At 45.3% G+C, this 17270-nt stretch overlaps 3 protein-coding genes across 4 annotated transcripts in view; all 3 read left to right on the forward strand.

Annotated features, from left to right (window-relative positions):
* The window catches only part of LOC136101208 (epigen), a 74913-nt gene extending 65126 nt beyond the window's left edge, over positions 1-9787 (forward strand). For both annotated transcript variants that reach the window (XR_011738844.1, XR_011738845.1), the window contains one exon: positions 9704-9787. The gene's annotated coding sequence lies outside the window, so the exon portion shown is untranslated. The remainder of the gene's footprint in view (positions 1-9703) is intronic.
* LOC136101007 (albumin) overlaps positions 1-17270 on the forward strand; it is a 433515-nt gene that overhangs the window by 268322 nt on the left and 147923 nt on the right. The window lies entirely within an intron of this gene.
* EREG (epiregulin) lies at positions 1476-12685 on the forward strand. The gene is made up of 5 exons (XM_065837137.2): positions 1476-4157; positions 9704-9787; positions 10225-10348; positions 11099-11245; positions 12274-12685. Exons 1-5 carry the CDS (start codon positions 4112-4114, stop codon positions 12332-12334), a joined length of 462 nt encoding a protein of 153 aa, XP_065693209.2. The 5' UTR covers positions 1476-4111; the 3' UTR covers positions 12335-12685.

The raw sequence follows: 17270 nt of genomic DNA on the forward strand, positions 1-17270 counted from the left end.
CAGTGAGATGTGTTCAGCCATTCAGGAGTTGCCCAGGGTAGACTAGTGGAAATTTCATACAAGCCAGAAAAATGAAGTTTTAAAAACTGCCCTGTAGGGAGAAATCCAGCATGAACTGGCAGACATTTTGAGATGGATGGAAATTAGCTGTTTGGTTTTTATTTGAGGGGTCTCTGTCTTTTTTAAATTGCTAGTTAATGCTAACCTAAGAAGTTGGGTAAGAAATCAGTGAATTTGGGGATTTTGGGGATTTTTTTTTTTTTTTTTTTAACAACAAAATGTCTGTGTTGTCCAGTAGTTTTGACCTCACCCTACATTTACAGGAAGAGGCATCAACCACTTTGAGCCTCTGGGACAGCAATTTGAACTCTCATAGTTTATAGAAAAGCCTGGCTGTTTTAAGAACATCTGACCTAATTCATTCCTCACACACATGACAGATTTGAAGCTGACCTTTATTTATATGGAGTAAGTTCAGCTCAAGGTTTTTTCTTATTCCATTTCGCCATACTCTCTCACCTATGCATCGTTCTTAGAGCATTTGTGCTCATACGTGAGCCCCATGCTTTTTACCATGTAAGATTTTCATTCTTAATATGAATCTCCTGTAGTTCAAATGAAAATGCTGTCAAATGAGCTGTATTCCAATTAGGTGCCTTAACTTTTGAGAGTCCTTCTTGAGGATCTGTCATGCTGTGCAGTGAAAGCTTGCTGCATGTAAAAATTTCACTTACACATGTACCTGAGTATGCAGTTGTGCTATTCTTGAAAATACCAGCTGATTTTCCTAGGAATTTATGAAAATGCTGCTTTGTGTGTGTGTGCACCAGGTACTTCAGTGCAAGACTAGTGATGATTTTTCTTCCAGTTTCAAGAATACTTTCTAATAAAATTAAAAAAAAAAAAAAGTTATTTTGTTATGGATTGGAAGGGACCTTTGGAAATAGGTCTTCTTTGGAAATAGGTTGTCTTCTCAACAGGCAAAAACAATGCAGATCCATCCTTGAAACAGCAGTGCATAGAAATGGATGCAAGTCCTACAGAAAGCAGCTGACGTAAGTAGTGACGTAAGGTGACTACCTGTGATTTATGCGTTTAATGATGTAGAAACACATAAAGTGACAGTTCATTGCTGTGAACCTGTGTATTCTACAGCACATCACCATAAGGAAAAAGTATTTTCAGGCACAGAAAAATGTACAGTTAACCTGTATTTTTTCCTCTCAAAGTTGAAAAGGGTATGTTGTTCATAGAAAATCTTCTGTGTCATGGATCATAAATAAACTAATAGACAAAGCCCAATCCATACCCTGGAAATAATCACTGCTATGAATCTACTGCTTTGTCTGAAAATGAGAGATGAATATTTGTGACATTGAAAGAGGATTAAGCACAACATGGACTTGAGTTGAGCCCATATATTTTGTAAATAGAGATTATCTTTAAAGATGGTTATTACCTTACAATGGTTTAATAAAAGCAAGTAAGTCTTTTGCACAAGTTCTCTAGGTATTACCTCATATACTTGTGACACTATAAAAAAGAAAATCCTGAAGTGTCAAAGCATTCAGGGGGCTACTTGCTGGTCTGATGCCAAATGGCATATATCCATCGACTTGACTTGGGTGTGTCAGTTCACCCCAGCTGAAATTGAGGCCAGTAGCTGCAATACACCCGTGATACTCTGTTGCCCAATCAGTGCTACCTCTCAGCATTGTGCAGACATGTCACTCCGTGTGCACATCTGTGGGATGCCATGAATCTGCCTTACCATGAGCCTATCAGTACAGGAAGGCACTAGTCAGTGCAAACAGCCTCTTGGAAAACTGGCTCTTAGGGTGTGTATCAGCTTTTATTCAAAGAGGCAGCCTCCATGTGGAGGAGAGGATGGTGAAAGCCACAAGTGGGGATGCCAGGTGTGAAATCACATGCCAGGAGACAAAGAATATGATAGATGAAGCAAAGATGTATGTGTGATACGTGTTCACATCTGAAAGGAAATTCCAGTGAAATGCTCCAATTGTGTCAGTGTTACTTGGTATCTGGATACTGGCACAAGACTATAATTAAATGCTCTCTTTCAGAGGATAAATCATGCTAGAATTTAAGGGTGAAATTAATTATTAAGTGGAAGTTCAACAGTTCATCTGTATGCCCACACAAAGAAATGCTTTAGTAATCATTGCAGTTCCTTCCTTTACTCACTGTGATACCTGGAAGAGCAGACAATAACATTCTTAATGGAGGGGATCAGCCCAAATAAAAGCAGCAATTAGAACAGTCATGTGGCATCAAAAAAGTTACCATCTGCTCACCTTAAAGCAATATACTGATTGCATGGGGGTGAGCCATGACCCTAATGCTAGAGGGGGCGAAAAAGGAACTTGGAAAAAGATTCCAGCTCTATGTCCTGCTTACTTATGGAGTACAAATTTCTGAATGTTACTTTCAGACTGATCTTGATTGCATTTATCTGCCAACTTTCATATAATTTGGATAATTAACAAATTGTGCTGACATACAATTCTATAGTCAAACATTGCTTTTTAAAATTTCAGCACTTCCATGCTTTTGTAGACCTAGGGGAAATGCTGCCAGAATAAGGAGTATGACTTGTAAATACCAGATCTATTCCAGCTCCCTGAATTACTGTTTGTGACTTAGAACTGGAATTTGAACATGGAAATGTTGTATATTGTACTCTGCAGTGTCTTCTATAATTCTCTTGTATCAATAACTGCTTATAAAAAGGAGAAACTATGAATACTTGAGTCATCAGCCATTAAACTTGCACCTGACTGTCAATACTCAAATTCCTTACGCTGTGGGATAGGCTTATCAGTTCTGCAGTAAATTGTGTTTCACCTTGCCTTTTTTGACAATGGAAAGCAGTAAGAAATAGGGAAAAGTTTATTTTTCTTTAAAAGGAAAAGAAATAATCACCATTGTTGAGCTTGTTTAGATAAAATATATTTTATGTTTGGGGCAAATCCATACGGTGGGGATTTTGGGGTGGGGTGTCCCTCAAGTGTCTGATGATGGGATGTAGGTGCCAAATGAGGCCTTACCTAATGTAGCAACAGCATGATCTGCTTCATGAAGATGCTTGAAAGGAATTTTTTCAAAAAGAACTGAAGGACTTGCTGGTACCAAGAACTGCCCATTCCAGTGGATTGTGACAAGACCAAGAACTGGAAGAGCAATGTGGTGTAAGCACCCCTGACCTTGAGACCATCACAGCCAGTCCCTGTGCTAGGTAAGGTGCTGGCATTCCTGTGGTCTGTGCTGTAACTTAATGGACCATTTCATTTCTGCCCCTAGTGCTGAGCCTTCCTGGCAGCAATGTGTGTGCTGAGGGTCACTTTAGAAATGCCAGGAGATGGGAGAGTAGGGAAGGCAGAAGGTTTATGGCTTCCCACCCTGAAATGTTTTCTAAACTATGGTTTATGCACAGGCAGTGTTCATGGCTGTGCAATGTCCCCACAGTCATTCCTGCACAGGCTGTTATGCCTTACAGTGATGAACTGAGCGCGGGGAGAAAGCAACAGTGTTGAGGCTGTGTAGTCAGCTGTGGGCATTGGCACCTTGGTGAGATTGTTTAGGTGGGACCTGTGTGCTATTTGCAGTGATGCTTGCTAATATAAAGAACATCAAGTGTATGTGGATAACAGCCACCAGACAGATGGCTCAGGCAGTACTGTGTCCGGCCAGGCCCCCCCATTCCTACTGAAGCCCTTGGGCAGCCGGGCTGGGGTGCAGCCTCTTGCCCGCTGTCGGGGCATCACCCCAGGTGCGGGGGCCGGGAGGATGCCTGCCCCGCCTCCGTCTCCCTCACCCCCACCCGCCCCGGGGTTGGCACTGCTGGGCTCGGCTCGGCCCGCCCGGGGCGGTCGGGCAGGAAGCGAGGAGGCCGGGGCCTGGCACCTGCCCCGAGCCGAGACGGAGTTTCATCACCGGCCAGCGCCGCCCCGCCTCTCCCGCTGGCTCATAAAGGTCCGGGGCGGCGCGGCCGGCACCCACACCGCTCCCGGAACGCCGCCGCTCCCCTCGCAGCCGGCTGCCGTCTCCTTCTCCCGTTCCTTTTTCTCTTGTCCCCGAGGACGCCAGGGCGATGGATGCCGGCTGTTTGCGGGCCCGCAGCCTGGTGCTTTTCCTGGGTGAGTATCGCCGCCGTGCCCATCGCGGTTGGGGGAGCCCGGCTGCGCCCAGCTTTGACGGACAGCCGTCTCCTCGGACCCGTAGGGGCTGGGAAGGGCTGGGGTGTTCCCTCACTGTTGGAAAATCTCTGGCAAAATGTAAGGCTTGGCTTGTCTGAAGGTGAAGCAGATGTGTTTTGTCTCTGAGATGAAGTCAGGGGCAAGGATGGGGCTACCCAGATGGCTTTATGAGTAGAGGAATGGAGTATATGGGTCTTACTCTGTGTTGTGCTGTAACAGAACATTTTATTGCTTGTGCGGTGGTCCAGGTATGTCCTGTGACTGAGTAAAGGTGAATGCTCCTTCCTGTTCTCTCCAACTCTGCTCACTGTCTGACTTGCTAAAGGCAGTAGGATCTGTTCTCTGTTATCTTGTCCTATCTTGTTTGTAGTCCTGTCCTGCTGCTTTCACCCACCCAGGCCGTGCTCTGGGTGAATTCAGCAGGTGAATCCCCACAGCGGTAGAGACTTCCTTATGGTAACAAAACAGGTTGTGGCCTCCTTCTGCTTGATGCTTCTCCACCTCCTCCCTGTGAGCGTGTTACTCCATTGCATGACATCAGCTGCCTGAAAGTCCAAAGTGAACACGCGTATCCTTAGAGCATCAAGAGTCCTGGAGCCTGGGTATGTGGTGAAACAACAACTGATCCTTGCCACACACCTTCACTGGATGCTGTGAGTGACAGGCAGTGACTGCTGAGAGCTGACCCTTTGAGGTGAATCTAACTGTGTGGGCAGCAAACATCTGAGACAGGACCAAGTCCTGGAGCGCTCGCATGCTGCATTAATGACAAAGCACATTCTTACAATCACGATGTTGGGCTCAGGGTCACAGTTAATGAGTAAGCTCAGTTCCCAAGACTTTTCTTGTGGGGCGGATGTTCCAGCATCTGCTAAGCCCACTGCAGCATGAGTTTCTTTCTTTCATCTTGGCCACATATTTCCATAATAGCTTATGGATTAGCTACTGTACAGCATCTTACTTACCAGGATGATGGGTTAAGCATCTTGTAGGCTGTGACTCAGCCATGCTTTGCACAAAACTGGCACTGGAAGGAACTGGTATCTCTTCATGGGTTTGTATATGGATATATTTCTTTCTGGGGCAGGCACAAAATCTAGTAGTAAAGGATAGATTAGTCATAGTCAGATGGCGTCATAGTGAGTAGTACGAGTACTTTTCTGCTGTTCATTCCCAGGTCGGCAGTGTAAGCAGAACTTAGTGCCACTGGCAGAAGCTGCTAAGACTGTCTGTAGCTGGTGTTATGCCAGACTTTAGGAGGTTAACTGCTGAACTGCTGAAGCCTAACTAAAGTGACAGTTGTCAGCTTCATATTCTGGGCTTGCAGTGGGAGAGAGCTGTCACTCATTCCCTGCCTCCTTGCAGTCACTCTAATGCCCACTCAGTGGGGAAGCCTCGAATCTCCAGACTAACTGGACAGTTTCAGGAGCTGCCGACCTTACACTTTCCTGTGCCACATTTGCAGGGCTTTCCTGGCTAACCCTGCATTTCTGTGATCCTCACTTAGTCTTTATTGTCAAGGGTGATTGCTTAGAGATGGCCTACAAACTTCTGTGGAAGGTTAGGGAATTTAGCAGCAGAGAGATATAGAAGGTAATGCACTACAGTTAAATGGTGGTAGTAGTGATGCTTGCAAAGCTAATAGGACGCACTGTCTACCTTCCATATTTCCTGCTTAGCCTACACAGAGAAGGTCTTTGACAGTCAGACATGCTCTGGGTGTCCAAAATCAGGTGACAGGGGATCCAGCTTGATCTATCTCTAGAGTAAAAATGGGCTGAAATCCTCCAGGTGCATATCAGCTGGACATCTATGAATTTGGCATTGCTTTGGAAGTGCAACCCACGTGGGAAGTGTAGACACTACCTCTGTGACAGAGATTACAGAGATGCCAAATGTAAAGTAGAATCATGGGGTCGTCTTCACGTGAGTTAGTGCAAGACTAGTGATCTTGGTGGAGGCAAAGCCAACTCAAATGATTGACCTCTCAGAAACCTAACAGTTCCCCTTTAAAGTGGGTGTAAATCTTGCAAAGGAGCTAGTTTTCCTTTACATGTATCCTGTATGTGCATCCTTCATCCTTAGCAGTCATCCTGTAACTGGAAACTATAGCTGGCTTTCAGTGGATGAACAGATAATTAGCCCTTGCATGTCATCTCCGACAAAGGCTGCAGGAAGCAAAGGCAGCCAGTCTCTGTCCCTTGTTTTCCTTTCATCCTTCATGGAAGGACCAGTAAACAGCAGCAATATTCCTGTTCCAGTAATAGCCACTGCTGTCAGCATTAACCTTACTGTAATACCTGCAACACCAAACTCTGTCATATCTGCATGCTAGCAGTGTGGCAATAAGCATAGCACTTGTGTTCCTGCAAGGCACGCATGAGTATCCACTGTCTCATTACTCTTATCTTGTACCCTGTAGAGTACTTGCCTAGTGAACAGCAAAGGAATAAAAATACAACTACCTCTCCCAGGTCCTATGTTTGGTATATGTTATCTGGTAATTATGCTGGGAAAGCCTTTTCTTGGTCATTGTGGTGTGTGGATCCCTTATTCTCCTGCAGGTTCCCCCGCCCATTGATGTCAGAGGAGAAAAATGTGTATGGGGGAAAAGGGCAAAATGTGACAGTGGAGAGCAGGAAGAACTTTGCCCGAACACAGAAAATACTGCTTGATGTCAGCAAATACCCACACCTGCAGTCCAGCTTTTCCAGCCAATGTGTGTCTGCAATCAGGTGGTGGAGGCTATCAGTTGTTACATGTGTCTGGAATGGGGCAAGCCTTTGTTCTGTGTTGTAGGAGGAGGTGCATTTTAATTTGTCCCTCCCAGGTGTCTGAGGTTTGTCCTTTCCTCTAGGTGGAAAGCAGTGCCATTTTCTGGAGCAAAGAGAAGAGCTGACCCAACTCAAACCTATGCATAGGTTTGAGTTTCCGAAATGTGAAAGTGTGGTTCTGGTAACTCTTAATCTGGGAACTTTAGATTAAAAAGTAACTGCTCAATTTATGCTTAGATCAACAAAGTATGCAAGCTGAAACAGAAATATGTAGGCTAAAAGAGATCATCACCTGGCTTAACCCATCTACTTAACCAAGTATGATAGAGGTAGATGTCTGGGGTACCTTACTCATGTTTTACCTTATGTTCATTACTGTCATGTGGTCCCCAGACCAATCCTGCCAGAGCACATCACATAGAGATGATAGTGGCAGTTTTTGGGAAACAGGAGGGAGCGTCAGGTCACTGACTCCCACTGGTCTCAGGATTTCAGCATCCCTCCTTTCAATGACATGGCATCACTTCATGGACCAGAGCTGTCCCGTGCCACAGCTGCTCCCTGCCAAGGAAGCAACTTAGTCCATGGAACACTCCTGAAATGTCCCTCTAGTTCCTGGGAGGAAGGACTGACAAGTAAATCTTCTTTTCTCAGCGTCATTTGGGACACAGGGTCCGTGGCTGAAGCTCAAAGCCCACCATTCTGGCAGTAAATGAGCTGCCATTATCTGTCTGCTGATGGTCTCATCCTTCAGACACTTAAACATTCTGTCATGGCAAGTCAAATTGGCCTTGAAAAAGTGTTAAACGTATTCTCCTGATGAAATCTATAGTGAGCACAGTGCTGTTTAAAAAAAAAAAAAATCCCTCCCTGAAAGTAAACTTGCTGGTCCTGCCCCATTGGAGTGAAAGGCAGGTCCTGCTGAGTCATGCTAGCGGGAGCAGATGTCTCCAGCTTAGTCTCCTGTACAAGTTGAGATGCTGGCATCATTGGTCTACTACCATGGCTCTCACTTTGGCCCGCATAGACTTTGTCCTTTCTTCTAAAGCTTGGAGGAAACCTGGCTAATTAGCTTTGCAAGGAATGCGTTGGAGAGGGAGGTAAGGAGAAGGAATGGTGTTTTTAAAGAAATACAACCAAGCCGTGTTCCTCTAAGATGGATATTCCTGCTGTTCTTGTATTTAACTGGAATAAAGCTTTAAGGAAGCCTTACTAATCACTCAGAAATAGATGAGCTGCCGGAAATCCATAAATCACTACTAGATTGAACACTGAGATGTAACAAAACTTTCTAATAACTGGAGTTGAATTAGAGTGATCAAGAAATTATGAAGCCACACTCCCTCCATTAGGCGTGCATGGCCTGACAAGTTAATATAGGCAAACGGCCCAAAGACACAAATTACAGACCTCTGTGGAATGGAGCTGATGACTAAGCAGTTCATGAGCAGGTTAGTTTGTGACCGCAGTAGGAGTGTTAGCCAAGTGGATTTTATGGCCAGCTGGAGCAAACATCGACAATTCCTCATGGGCTACCCATGGAGCTACAAATACTTGTGCTGGCATGGGAGTGTTCATTCAACTAGTAGAATGCCTGAAAGCTGTGTCAGTCAAGCACCATACAGCCCAAAAGACATCAAAATGCTTTATAAGCTGGATCTCTGAAAGAAGGGAAGGAGTGCCCTTTCTCCCCAAGGAAATGCAGCTGCTGCTCTGGTAGCTGAAATCCTCAGCCTGCATGGTCCAGTGTCCTATTATGTCTGATAGCCACATCAAACCTGGTGAGCTGCAGTTCTTTCTTTACTGCACAGTGAAAGGAGGACAGAAACATACCTGTTTTCTTCTGGGGTTCTCCTGAGAATAAGTAACACTGGCCCAGGATCTGTAAAGTGGTCAGTAACCTCTCCAACCCAGTGACCAGATGAAGAGGGTTTGGTATCTCACATGAGATGTGTCTGAAAGTGCCTTGTTTTAACTGAATAACTCCAGCACAAGAGTATTAGTTCGGGAACTGCCCAGCCTTTCAAGCTGGGATCAGCAGCCAGAGGGCTGAGGAGGCTCTTTGCTGGTGAAGAGCAGCTTTCATGTTAAGCCTGCCTCAAGCTCTTTATGGTCTCTGAAACCAGGGGAGGTTAAGCCTGGCTCAGTGCTGACCTGGTGTACTGAGTCACCAGCCACTGCTGACTTGCTGAGTCCTAGAAAATCCTCTCTCCGTGGACTGTTGTGACTCAAGGACATCTTGATTTTGATCACCAAACAAACTCCTCCTGCAATGAATGATTGTCACACCTAATTGTGGAACCCTGGCTCTGTCCCTTGCACAGCTGCTATGCCAGACTAGTCAGAAACCAAACATAATCAGAGTTGGACTAATTTCTGCCTCTCCTGTTGACCTGTGTAATCTTTCCAAGCCTGTTCCTGCCCAGTTTCACTCAGGGCATGGGTGAGAGGTGGTCACAGACACCAAGTTCCTGTTTGATCTCTGTTCTACATTGAAAGTTTGGATTTCAGATATGTTTCTTTGTGATGCCTTATGTAACACAGGTAGCAGATCTCTCAGACCTACATTTTTTCAGCTTTTACAACACTAGGTTTTTCCAATAAAGATAGAAAGCTTCTGTTCTTATGTTAACTTAATGAGTACACCTTCTGAAATACTCAACTATACTTGAAAAGCACCCAGTTTTAACTTTTCTTTTTATTCTCTTGTAGGTTACCTATTACAAACAGTCCTGGGTACAACAGTGATCCCATTATGTGGGCCTGGTGAAATGGAGAACTGCACAACCGCACTAAGTAAGTGTACTTACACAGCTTGCTTTGTAGATAGTAAGTCTTTGCTTCCCATCTTTCTTGGGCTGGTGGCTTCACTGAGGTGGCATTGGAAATAGTTTTCCTGTTGAGCAACATCGCCAACATTCTGCCAAGTGTTCAGTGTTGTTGAACAAAAACCGTTTTTAAGCTTGTATTTCCTTTAATATCACTTTGCCTTAAGTGAGAACTTTGCTGTAAATGCAAAAATAGCTTACATGGAACTCCCAAAGGAAAAGTCAGTATGACTCTGGCCTGAGAAAATCCTCTCCCTATTCAGAAGGCTCACCTGCTTTAATGCTTATGACATTGGAGGCCTCTTGATAGCGAGACTGTTAGTCTTACTTATAAAGCTTGTACCTTGTTTGGGAAATACAAAGGGAAAATAAGGCTGGCAAGACACTAACAAAATCTCCTTACAGTCCAGACAGAAAACAGTCCACGTGTGGCCCAAGTTGGGATAGCAAGATGCAAGCCCGAAATGAAGGACTACTGCTTCCATGGGCAGTGCATGTACATAGTGGACCTGGATGAGCACTATTGCAGGTATGGACAGAGAGGCAGGCTTGGAGATGAGCTGTACATGGCCTTTGATCTTGCTGCTGTTGACACTTAGCTGGAACACCAATCCAGCAAAGCCTTTAAATGCTCCCAAGAACTCAAAGAGGAGCAGTATATCTATAATACGCCTCTGCTGCATTTAAACAAGTGTTAAGGACGTGCTGGCTCCAGTGAAACCTGAGTGAGAGCCTTAGATGCCTGAAATTAGACAGCAACCCAACTTAAACTTGGGACACTCGTTCTGTTGTGTTTCCCTCTTCATCTGTTTTTACAGTAGAGTGAAATCTAGACCTTAGGCAAAACAGCAAGGTTTCTTCTTTGATTCAGCCTGCAAAATAAAGACCCTCTAGGCGTGGGGAGTCAAACTCATTTTCACCAGGGGCCACATCAGCCTCGTGGTTGCCTTCAAGGGGCTGAATGTAATTTTAGGACTGTATAAATGTAACTAATCCTACAGTTATACAGTCCTAAAATTACATTGGGCCCCTTGAAGACAACCGTGAGGCTGATGTGGTCCCCAGTGAAAATGAGTTTGACAGCCCTGCTCTAGGCATTTTTAAGGGTGTTCCTTACTGAAGAATTTGCAGCCATTTCTAGGACTACATGGGCTTGAGTAACATGAGTTCAAATTGCTTGTCCCTGGAGGAACAGCAGGCCAGCAGTATGGCATGCCTTATGGACTATTAAAGTGTAACCCCATGGTGATGTCTCTAGTTCTGTGTCTCTTTTCTTCAGGTGTGATGTTGGCTTCTCTGGTGTCCGATGTGTGCATTCAGAACTTGTCAGACAACCCCTCAGTAAGGAATATGTGGCACTGACAGTTATCGTCGTTCTGCTTTTGCTTGCTGCCATCTCTATTGCAAGCTACTACATCTGCAGAAGGTATAAAAGTTTTCTTCATGGCTCAGGAAGGGGAGTTAGCTGCATGTGTAGCAAGATGTCCGCTGAGTGTCTCCAGATAGATAGGAATAACTACACCTACTTGACGGCATGGAGGTAGTTCGATGTACAGATGTCCTGCTAGCCTGCACTTAGTGAAGTGTTCAAAAAGGGTGTATGCTGACAGCATAGCATACCCCAAACTCCAGGCTAGGTATAATAACAGTACCCTCAGATGCCTTTGAACCCTAATGAAAGACTGTATAAGTTAATTTGCATCTGTCTTTTTAGAGGGGGTGTTGAGGTAATGGAGAGAGCAGACAAGGAACAGGAAAATTGCAGTTCCTTTTCTTGGTAATGTTATTTCCACAGTCATCAGACATTGGAAAGCAACTGGATTAATGTTAGGTAACTGGTTTATCTGCCATGTTATTGTGTTGACTGTAATATCACAAGTATTGACTTATCAGCTTTAGCATTGGTGACAGTAGTCTTCTGCATTAAGACCCACAAGCAGCAGGAGTTGTTCTTCATGCTAATAAGTAATCGCTGTTAGAGAGCCAGGAAGGTGGAACAACCCCCAGAGGGAAAACTTAGTTTCACAGATCTGATTGCTAGCTGGTAATCACCATAATTCCACTTCCCTGTCTGAAGACTTGATGGTGTATCATCTCAAACACAAGATGGCCTGTTTGGTTAGGGTACTCAGCCCCATTGCAGGGAAAGATCCAGCAGGATTTTCCAAAGACAAACCTAGTACCAGCAGCAGGACTTTAATGCAGATGTGAAATCTTCAGTGAAGAGTTGAGAAATGAGATTCTGCATGCAAGTTATCTCAGACCTGGAAATGAGCACAGACAGAGCCTAGCTGCTAGAGATTTAAAACAAGCATGAGTAGGTCATAGAGGTTTTGTTGGTGGTGGTTTTTTTCCTTCCTTCACCCCGTCACCCCCTCCCTTCACTCCCCAAAACACCATTTGGAGCAATTGGCTTTTCAGAACTCATACTTCTCTTCTCTACTCTACTTCAAGGTACCAAAGAAAGAAGAGGCAAATGAACACCAGTGAGTACAAGGAAGTTGGTGCCCTGTAGAAGAAACGGTGGCTTCTGTACAGTGTTCTGTTCATCCAGATGGACTCAGTCGCTTTCCATCTATTTAAATGTTATTTTTATTAATAATATTTACAATATTTATATCCTTTTAAAAATGTCAGTTGTTTGGTGATGCAATCAGTATAGGTCAAGCATTTTATTTTCAGTGTTTTATTTTTTTATTAAGTAATATTTCCTAATGAGAACCCTACCTAAGTGGTTCTGTGGGATAGAGATATATTTTTATAAGAACTCCTCTTCTTACTCTGAAGAGTAATTTTATATTTATTCTTGTGAATATGCTTGAAACAATTTTACTCCTTGAAATAGAAGTTCTAGATAAAGTCAAAATGTCTGTGTGGTTTGATTGAAGTGAAACTTGATGTGGCTTGTCTGAGCTTGAAGACCCAGCAGTTATTTTTTGAGAGAGAATCTGTGGTATGGTTAATAATACATGTCAATGCACCTTAGTTCCAATGAACACAAGATATTAGCTGGTGTAATTGGATGAAGACATAAAGGAGGAAAGAGCACAGCTCCTACTGCAGCCTGTCCAACCTGGGCTGCATGACAGCAACATGGACCTGGGCTCATATGTACACAAGGGAAAGTTGAGCTGGGTATATTTTGGATTACAGCAGGGAGGTGGCAGTGCAAGTTGGTTGATGTCTGCAGCTGAACACAGTAACATGACAGCTCAGGGTTATGAGTGTCACCACAGGAAGAGTGCTCCCTGGAAACCAGTGCCAGCACTGGAGTCCTCCCCATTGCATTTCTGTCATAGTGTCTATCATACAGCTGGGAACAGGGAAAAAGCAAAGTTTATGAGTTTGGGATTAATGTAGATTATCTTGTTGGCCTAAAATAATGGTAGAAAAGCCCACTGGGTTTAGCTGCACCTCAAGTGTGGCTGCCCGTGAAAAGGAAGGCTCTTGCAGCATCTGATTCATCCCTGTTAATCCCATCACTTCTGACACTTTCAGATGTTAGAGACAGCACAACCTTTACATCATTCCTGGCCTTTGCCAGAGGTCCACGTGAGCCACGTCAGCCTGCATTGGTTGGTGTTTGTGGGTGCAAGACCTGTGATCTCTTGATCTGTGCAATGGGATCTTTGTAAAGAAAAGTGGTGGGACCTAGCCCTCACAAAGTGAGACTGCTATTTCAGAAGCTCTCAGTCAGCCAGAGGCTCTTGTGGAGGAATAAACTGGCTCTTTCCCTGTCTTCTTAAACTGCCCTCCTGTCTTAGATGCTCTTGAGATCAAACAAATGAGAGGGGGCATCTTACTTCCAAAAGTGACTTCCCTTGCTTTTCTGCTATGTGTTGTCCAGTAAAAATTTTCAGCTGAGCTTGCAGGTAACAGTGCTTAAATCTGCCTTGCATCAGCCTGTCAAGTAAAGCTTGTCTGTGAGCTGCCACAAAAGGGGACCCATCAACTTGTCCCTGCAGATGCGCAGCAATCTGGCTGAAGGAGGCTGGTTGTGACAAATCGTTTGGCCAGCAGCGATCTTTGGGAATGTAGCTGTCAGTCTCCTGTCTGGAAAACAGAGGGTCTGTGAATGGGAACCTAGGAGGATCCCTGCAGTTAGGGCAGGGAGGCAAGGTGGGAAAGGTGTCCTTAAGTGCTCTGCCCTGGCCATGTGGTCACTTGCTTTGGGAAAGCTGAGTCACGTGAAATGATAGCCCTGCTTCTTTCCTGGTTTGATACTCATTTCCTGACTTGGACTTACTTTTCTTGCTATCTTTCCTCTGACAAGTGTGAACCACAGCAAAGTTGTGGTCAGGCAGACCTGGGTGTGATGAAATAGCCCTGCCCAGAATTTGCCAGTTTGATGTAGAGGTAGAGAGGAGCCCCTTTCCGTGCCCTTATGGCTGCAGGCAAGCTGGCGCTTGCTGTTTGTTTTGAGACGAATCACGGAACAGCCTGTGTTGATCTGACTGTGGGATATCTTGTCTATCTTTTTCAAACACTGGGTTATGCTGTAGGGTTTACGCTGGATGCGCTGGGTCTGTGCAGATGGCCTTCTGCCATCTTCTGAGATAAGTGCTCATTTTTGGCAGTGCTACAGACCAGTTCTTATCCAGCCTTTGGTGCAGGTCAGTCAATGTCTAAGATGGGTCTGCACGGTACAAATTTTTCCCTGGTTTGCCTGATCCTTTGTGTCTCCCTTTGACATCTAGTTCGAAGGGGATTGTTGGTCATTCACGGTTAACTGGGTTATTCTGTGTCACAGGGCCCTTATTAGCTGCTCTTCAGCTTTTTCCTTCCTCTCTCATTCTCCTGTAATCCAGTTGTCACACAGGAACTTGTTCTACGAGGCAACTGGTGGCAGCTAATGGTAACCACAGCCACAGCCTCACTGTTAGTGCAGCCTTTCCCAGTGGGAAGATGGGGCAAAAATCCATTTTTGAAGCCTCCTTCTATTCTCGCTGTGACCCACTTAGGATACGTGGTGACAAGTCTTTGTTTCCCCCTCAGGCCTCCCTGCCTGCCTGTGAACTGCTCTGGCTGGTCTCTGTTTGTCCTCCAGAAACTTTTCCTGGACTCCCTGGAGAGATGCAGCCCAGAGGCACATGGAGCCCAGCCACGCTCTGAGCTCTGACTCCCACACGCTGCCCTTGCTGCTCTTCTGCTCCCCTGGGCAGGAGCATCACAAAAGGGGACTCAGTTCTCTCACCCCATCTTTTGTCAATGATGACACCATGTGTTTGAGGTCTCATTACTAGAGCTCCAGTGACCAAAAGGCTTCATACTCTACCCCTGCCCCGCTTGCTGCCAGTCCCTCTGTACCTGAGCAGCTACAGTAGCTGAGGATGCATCTTTCTGATGCAGCAAATGGGCTCCATGTACCCATTGCTGCACTTACAGAAGTTTTAAGTTGCAGTAATAGTGACAGCCTGAGTATTATCATGCCTTTAGTTCTCTGGCTCTGGCAAATCCAAGAGGATAGTCCACTTCCAGGCTTGAGCAAGATTGTTGGGCTTTTTTTCTACCTGTCTCAACTTTTAGCTGACTTGCTGTCTTGCTTTGGCTTAGGCTTTCTCCACCTATCCTGTTGCTCATCTTACTCCCTGCTCATAACAGCCCTTCTAGACCCTGTATTTTTCTCACTCCTGCACCTGATTGAGCAACTGAAAAGCTTGGGGCCACATACCAGCCTGCCACCTCAACAGCTTGTGCCGTCTGGAGGTAGATTACCAGTGCAGCAACCACACAAACGGGTCCTGATGACACACCCCAAATAATTTGTCTCAGAGAATGAACCTCCCTCATTCTTTCCACAGTTTCTGCTGGCACCACCTCCATCCCTCTGGTGCAGCTCTTCCCTGCCTGCCACCACCCACTGTCAAGAGTCACCTTTGGCTGCAACTCTCCGCTGTTGAGAGCACCTGTGATGTGCCTCTGAGGCTGCCTCTGTCTCCCTTACCAAATGGTTTTGCCTCCTGCATGAGTGTTGCAGACTCTCGTCAGGGAAGTTCTACCATGCCCATGCCAAACTGCATCATGGCAGAGTAGGTGTATGAAACAGGCAGGGACAGGGAGTAAGGACGGGGACTAGGGCCAGGTACTGGAGAGACTCACCTGATACCGCAGCCATCTACATGTCCTCAGGGCCGCTGGTAGATCGCTCTGCAGATTTTCTGCCTGGGACACTTTTACTGGTGGCTCTCTGGAGGACTGAGCAACCCCAGCTCCCATCAGCTGCAGCAGTTTGACATCTCCCTGTGGTTTCATAACTTACCCCATCCCAGACCTGCCCCGTCAGGAGCCCTGCTGTGTGGTTCTTGCCCATGTGTCTCTATATTCTATCTGAAACCCTTTCCAGACTCTTGGGATTCAGGCAAAGGACAACTGATGCTTGCTTTCAAGCCTGGGGCTGTTGGACCTAAAAGCAATGGCAACAACTCCTTCCTTGGTGTTTTGTGGAAGGATGGTGCTTTTTTGAACTAAGGTTTACTGTAAACTCTCTGAAATATTATGCTTTTGTGCAAATGTTACTCGTGTTAATATTTCCCCTGGTCACAACATATCTGATGTTTTTTGAGAGAGCATTAGAAGAAAAATCTTTCCAAAAGCAGCAGCCAGCTGCAAAGCTGCGAAGAGATCAGAGTGGGAGTAGTCACAGTTAACTTCAGCTATCCATCACTTTATCACTTCTTGAGCAAGAAACTTCTTCAGCATCTGTTGCATGCCTGGTGTCGCCAAACCTGGAATTACCATTACCACAAAATCTGTGGCTACCACAAAGGGTAAAACCAGACCTTATTTAGCATCTTCTTCATCTGCGACCCACACAAGAGATAATATGGCAGTGTATGTAACTTGAGAGGCTGTCTTTTCTCTCTCCAGATGCCATCTTGCCTCTCGCGTGCTTCATGGTAATGTCACTAGAGGTGCTTTGGCAATCTCAGTCCTCTGTGAGTCACGTGTACCCCAAGCAGGTTTCCTCAGGGTGCATCAGTCAGTAATGTCAACAGTTTGCTGAGAGCTGGAGGAAGCCTCTATTACAGTCTGGGGTTACATCACAGAGGTGGAGGATGTTTGGACAACTGGCCCTAGTCCTCGCTGAGCAAGCCTCGGATTGCACAGTGCATCTGGAATCTCATTTTAGGGCTGCTCATGAGAAGGCCAGGTATGGGGCACAGGGACGAGAGAGAGGAGGTTAAATGGGCTGGAAAGACTTACAAATCATGCACTCGTAAATCTGGGCTGGGTCAGTAGCAGTCATCCTTGTTTATGATGAAGGAATGATGGACGGATAGCTGAACAGATGGAAGGAGGGAAGAAAGGATGAAAGGAAGGATGGAAAGTGTTCCATCAGTAAATATAGAAGTTTGATTTGCATAAATAGTCATCATTGTTTTAATAAAGCCAGTGCCAAACCTAAATTGCTCCAACACTCCCATTGTATAATTCTATCCTGTATGATTAAA

This window comes from Patagioenas fasciata, chromosome 4, assembly GCF_037038585.1.
Source record: "Patagioenas fasciata isolate bPatFas1 chromosome 4, bPatFas1.hap1, whole genome shotgun sequence".
NCBI lineage: Eukaryota > Metazoa > Chordata > Aves > Columbiformes > Columbidae > Patagioenas > Patagioenas fasciata.

Coding starts and splice junctions, on each gene's coding strand:
- EREG (XM_065837137.2), top strand. CDS start 4,112: ATGGATGCCGGCTGTTTGCGGGCCCGCAGCCTGGTGCTTTTCCTGG. Junction 10,349..11,098: donor CTGGATGAGCACTATTGCAG/GTATGGACAGAG, acceptor TCTTTTCTTCAG/GTGTGATGTTGGCTTCTCTG. Junction 11,246..12,273: donor AGCTACTACATCTGCAGAAG/GTATAAAAGTTT, acceptor CTCTACTTCAAG/GTACCAAAGAAAGAAGAGGC.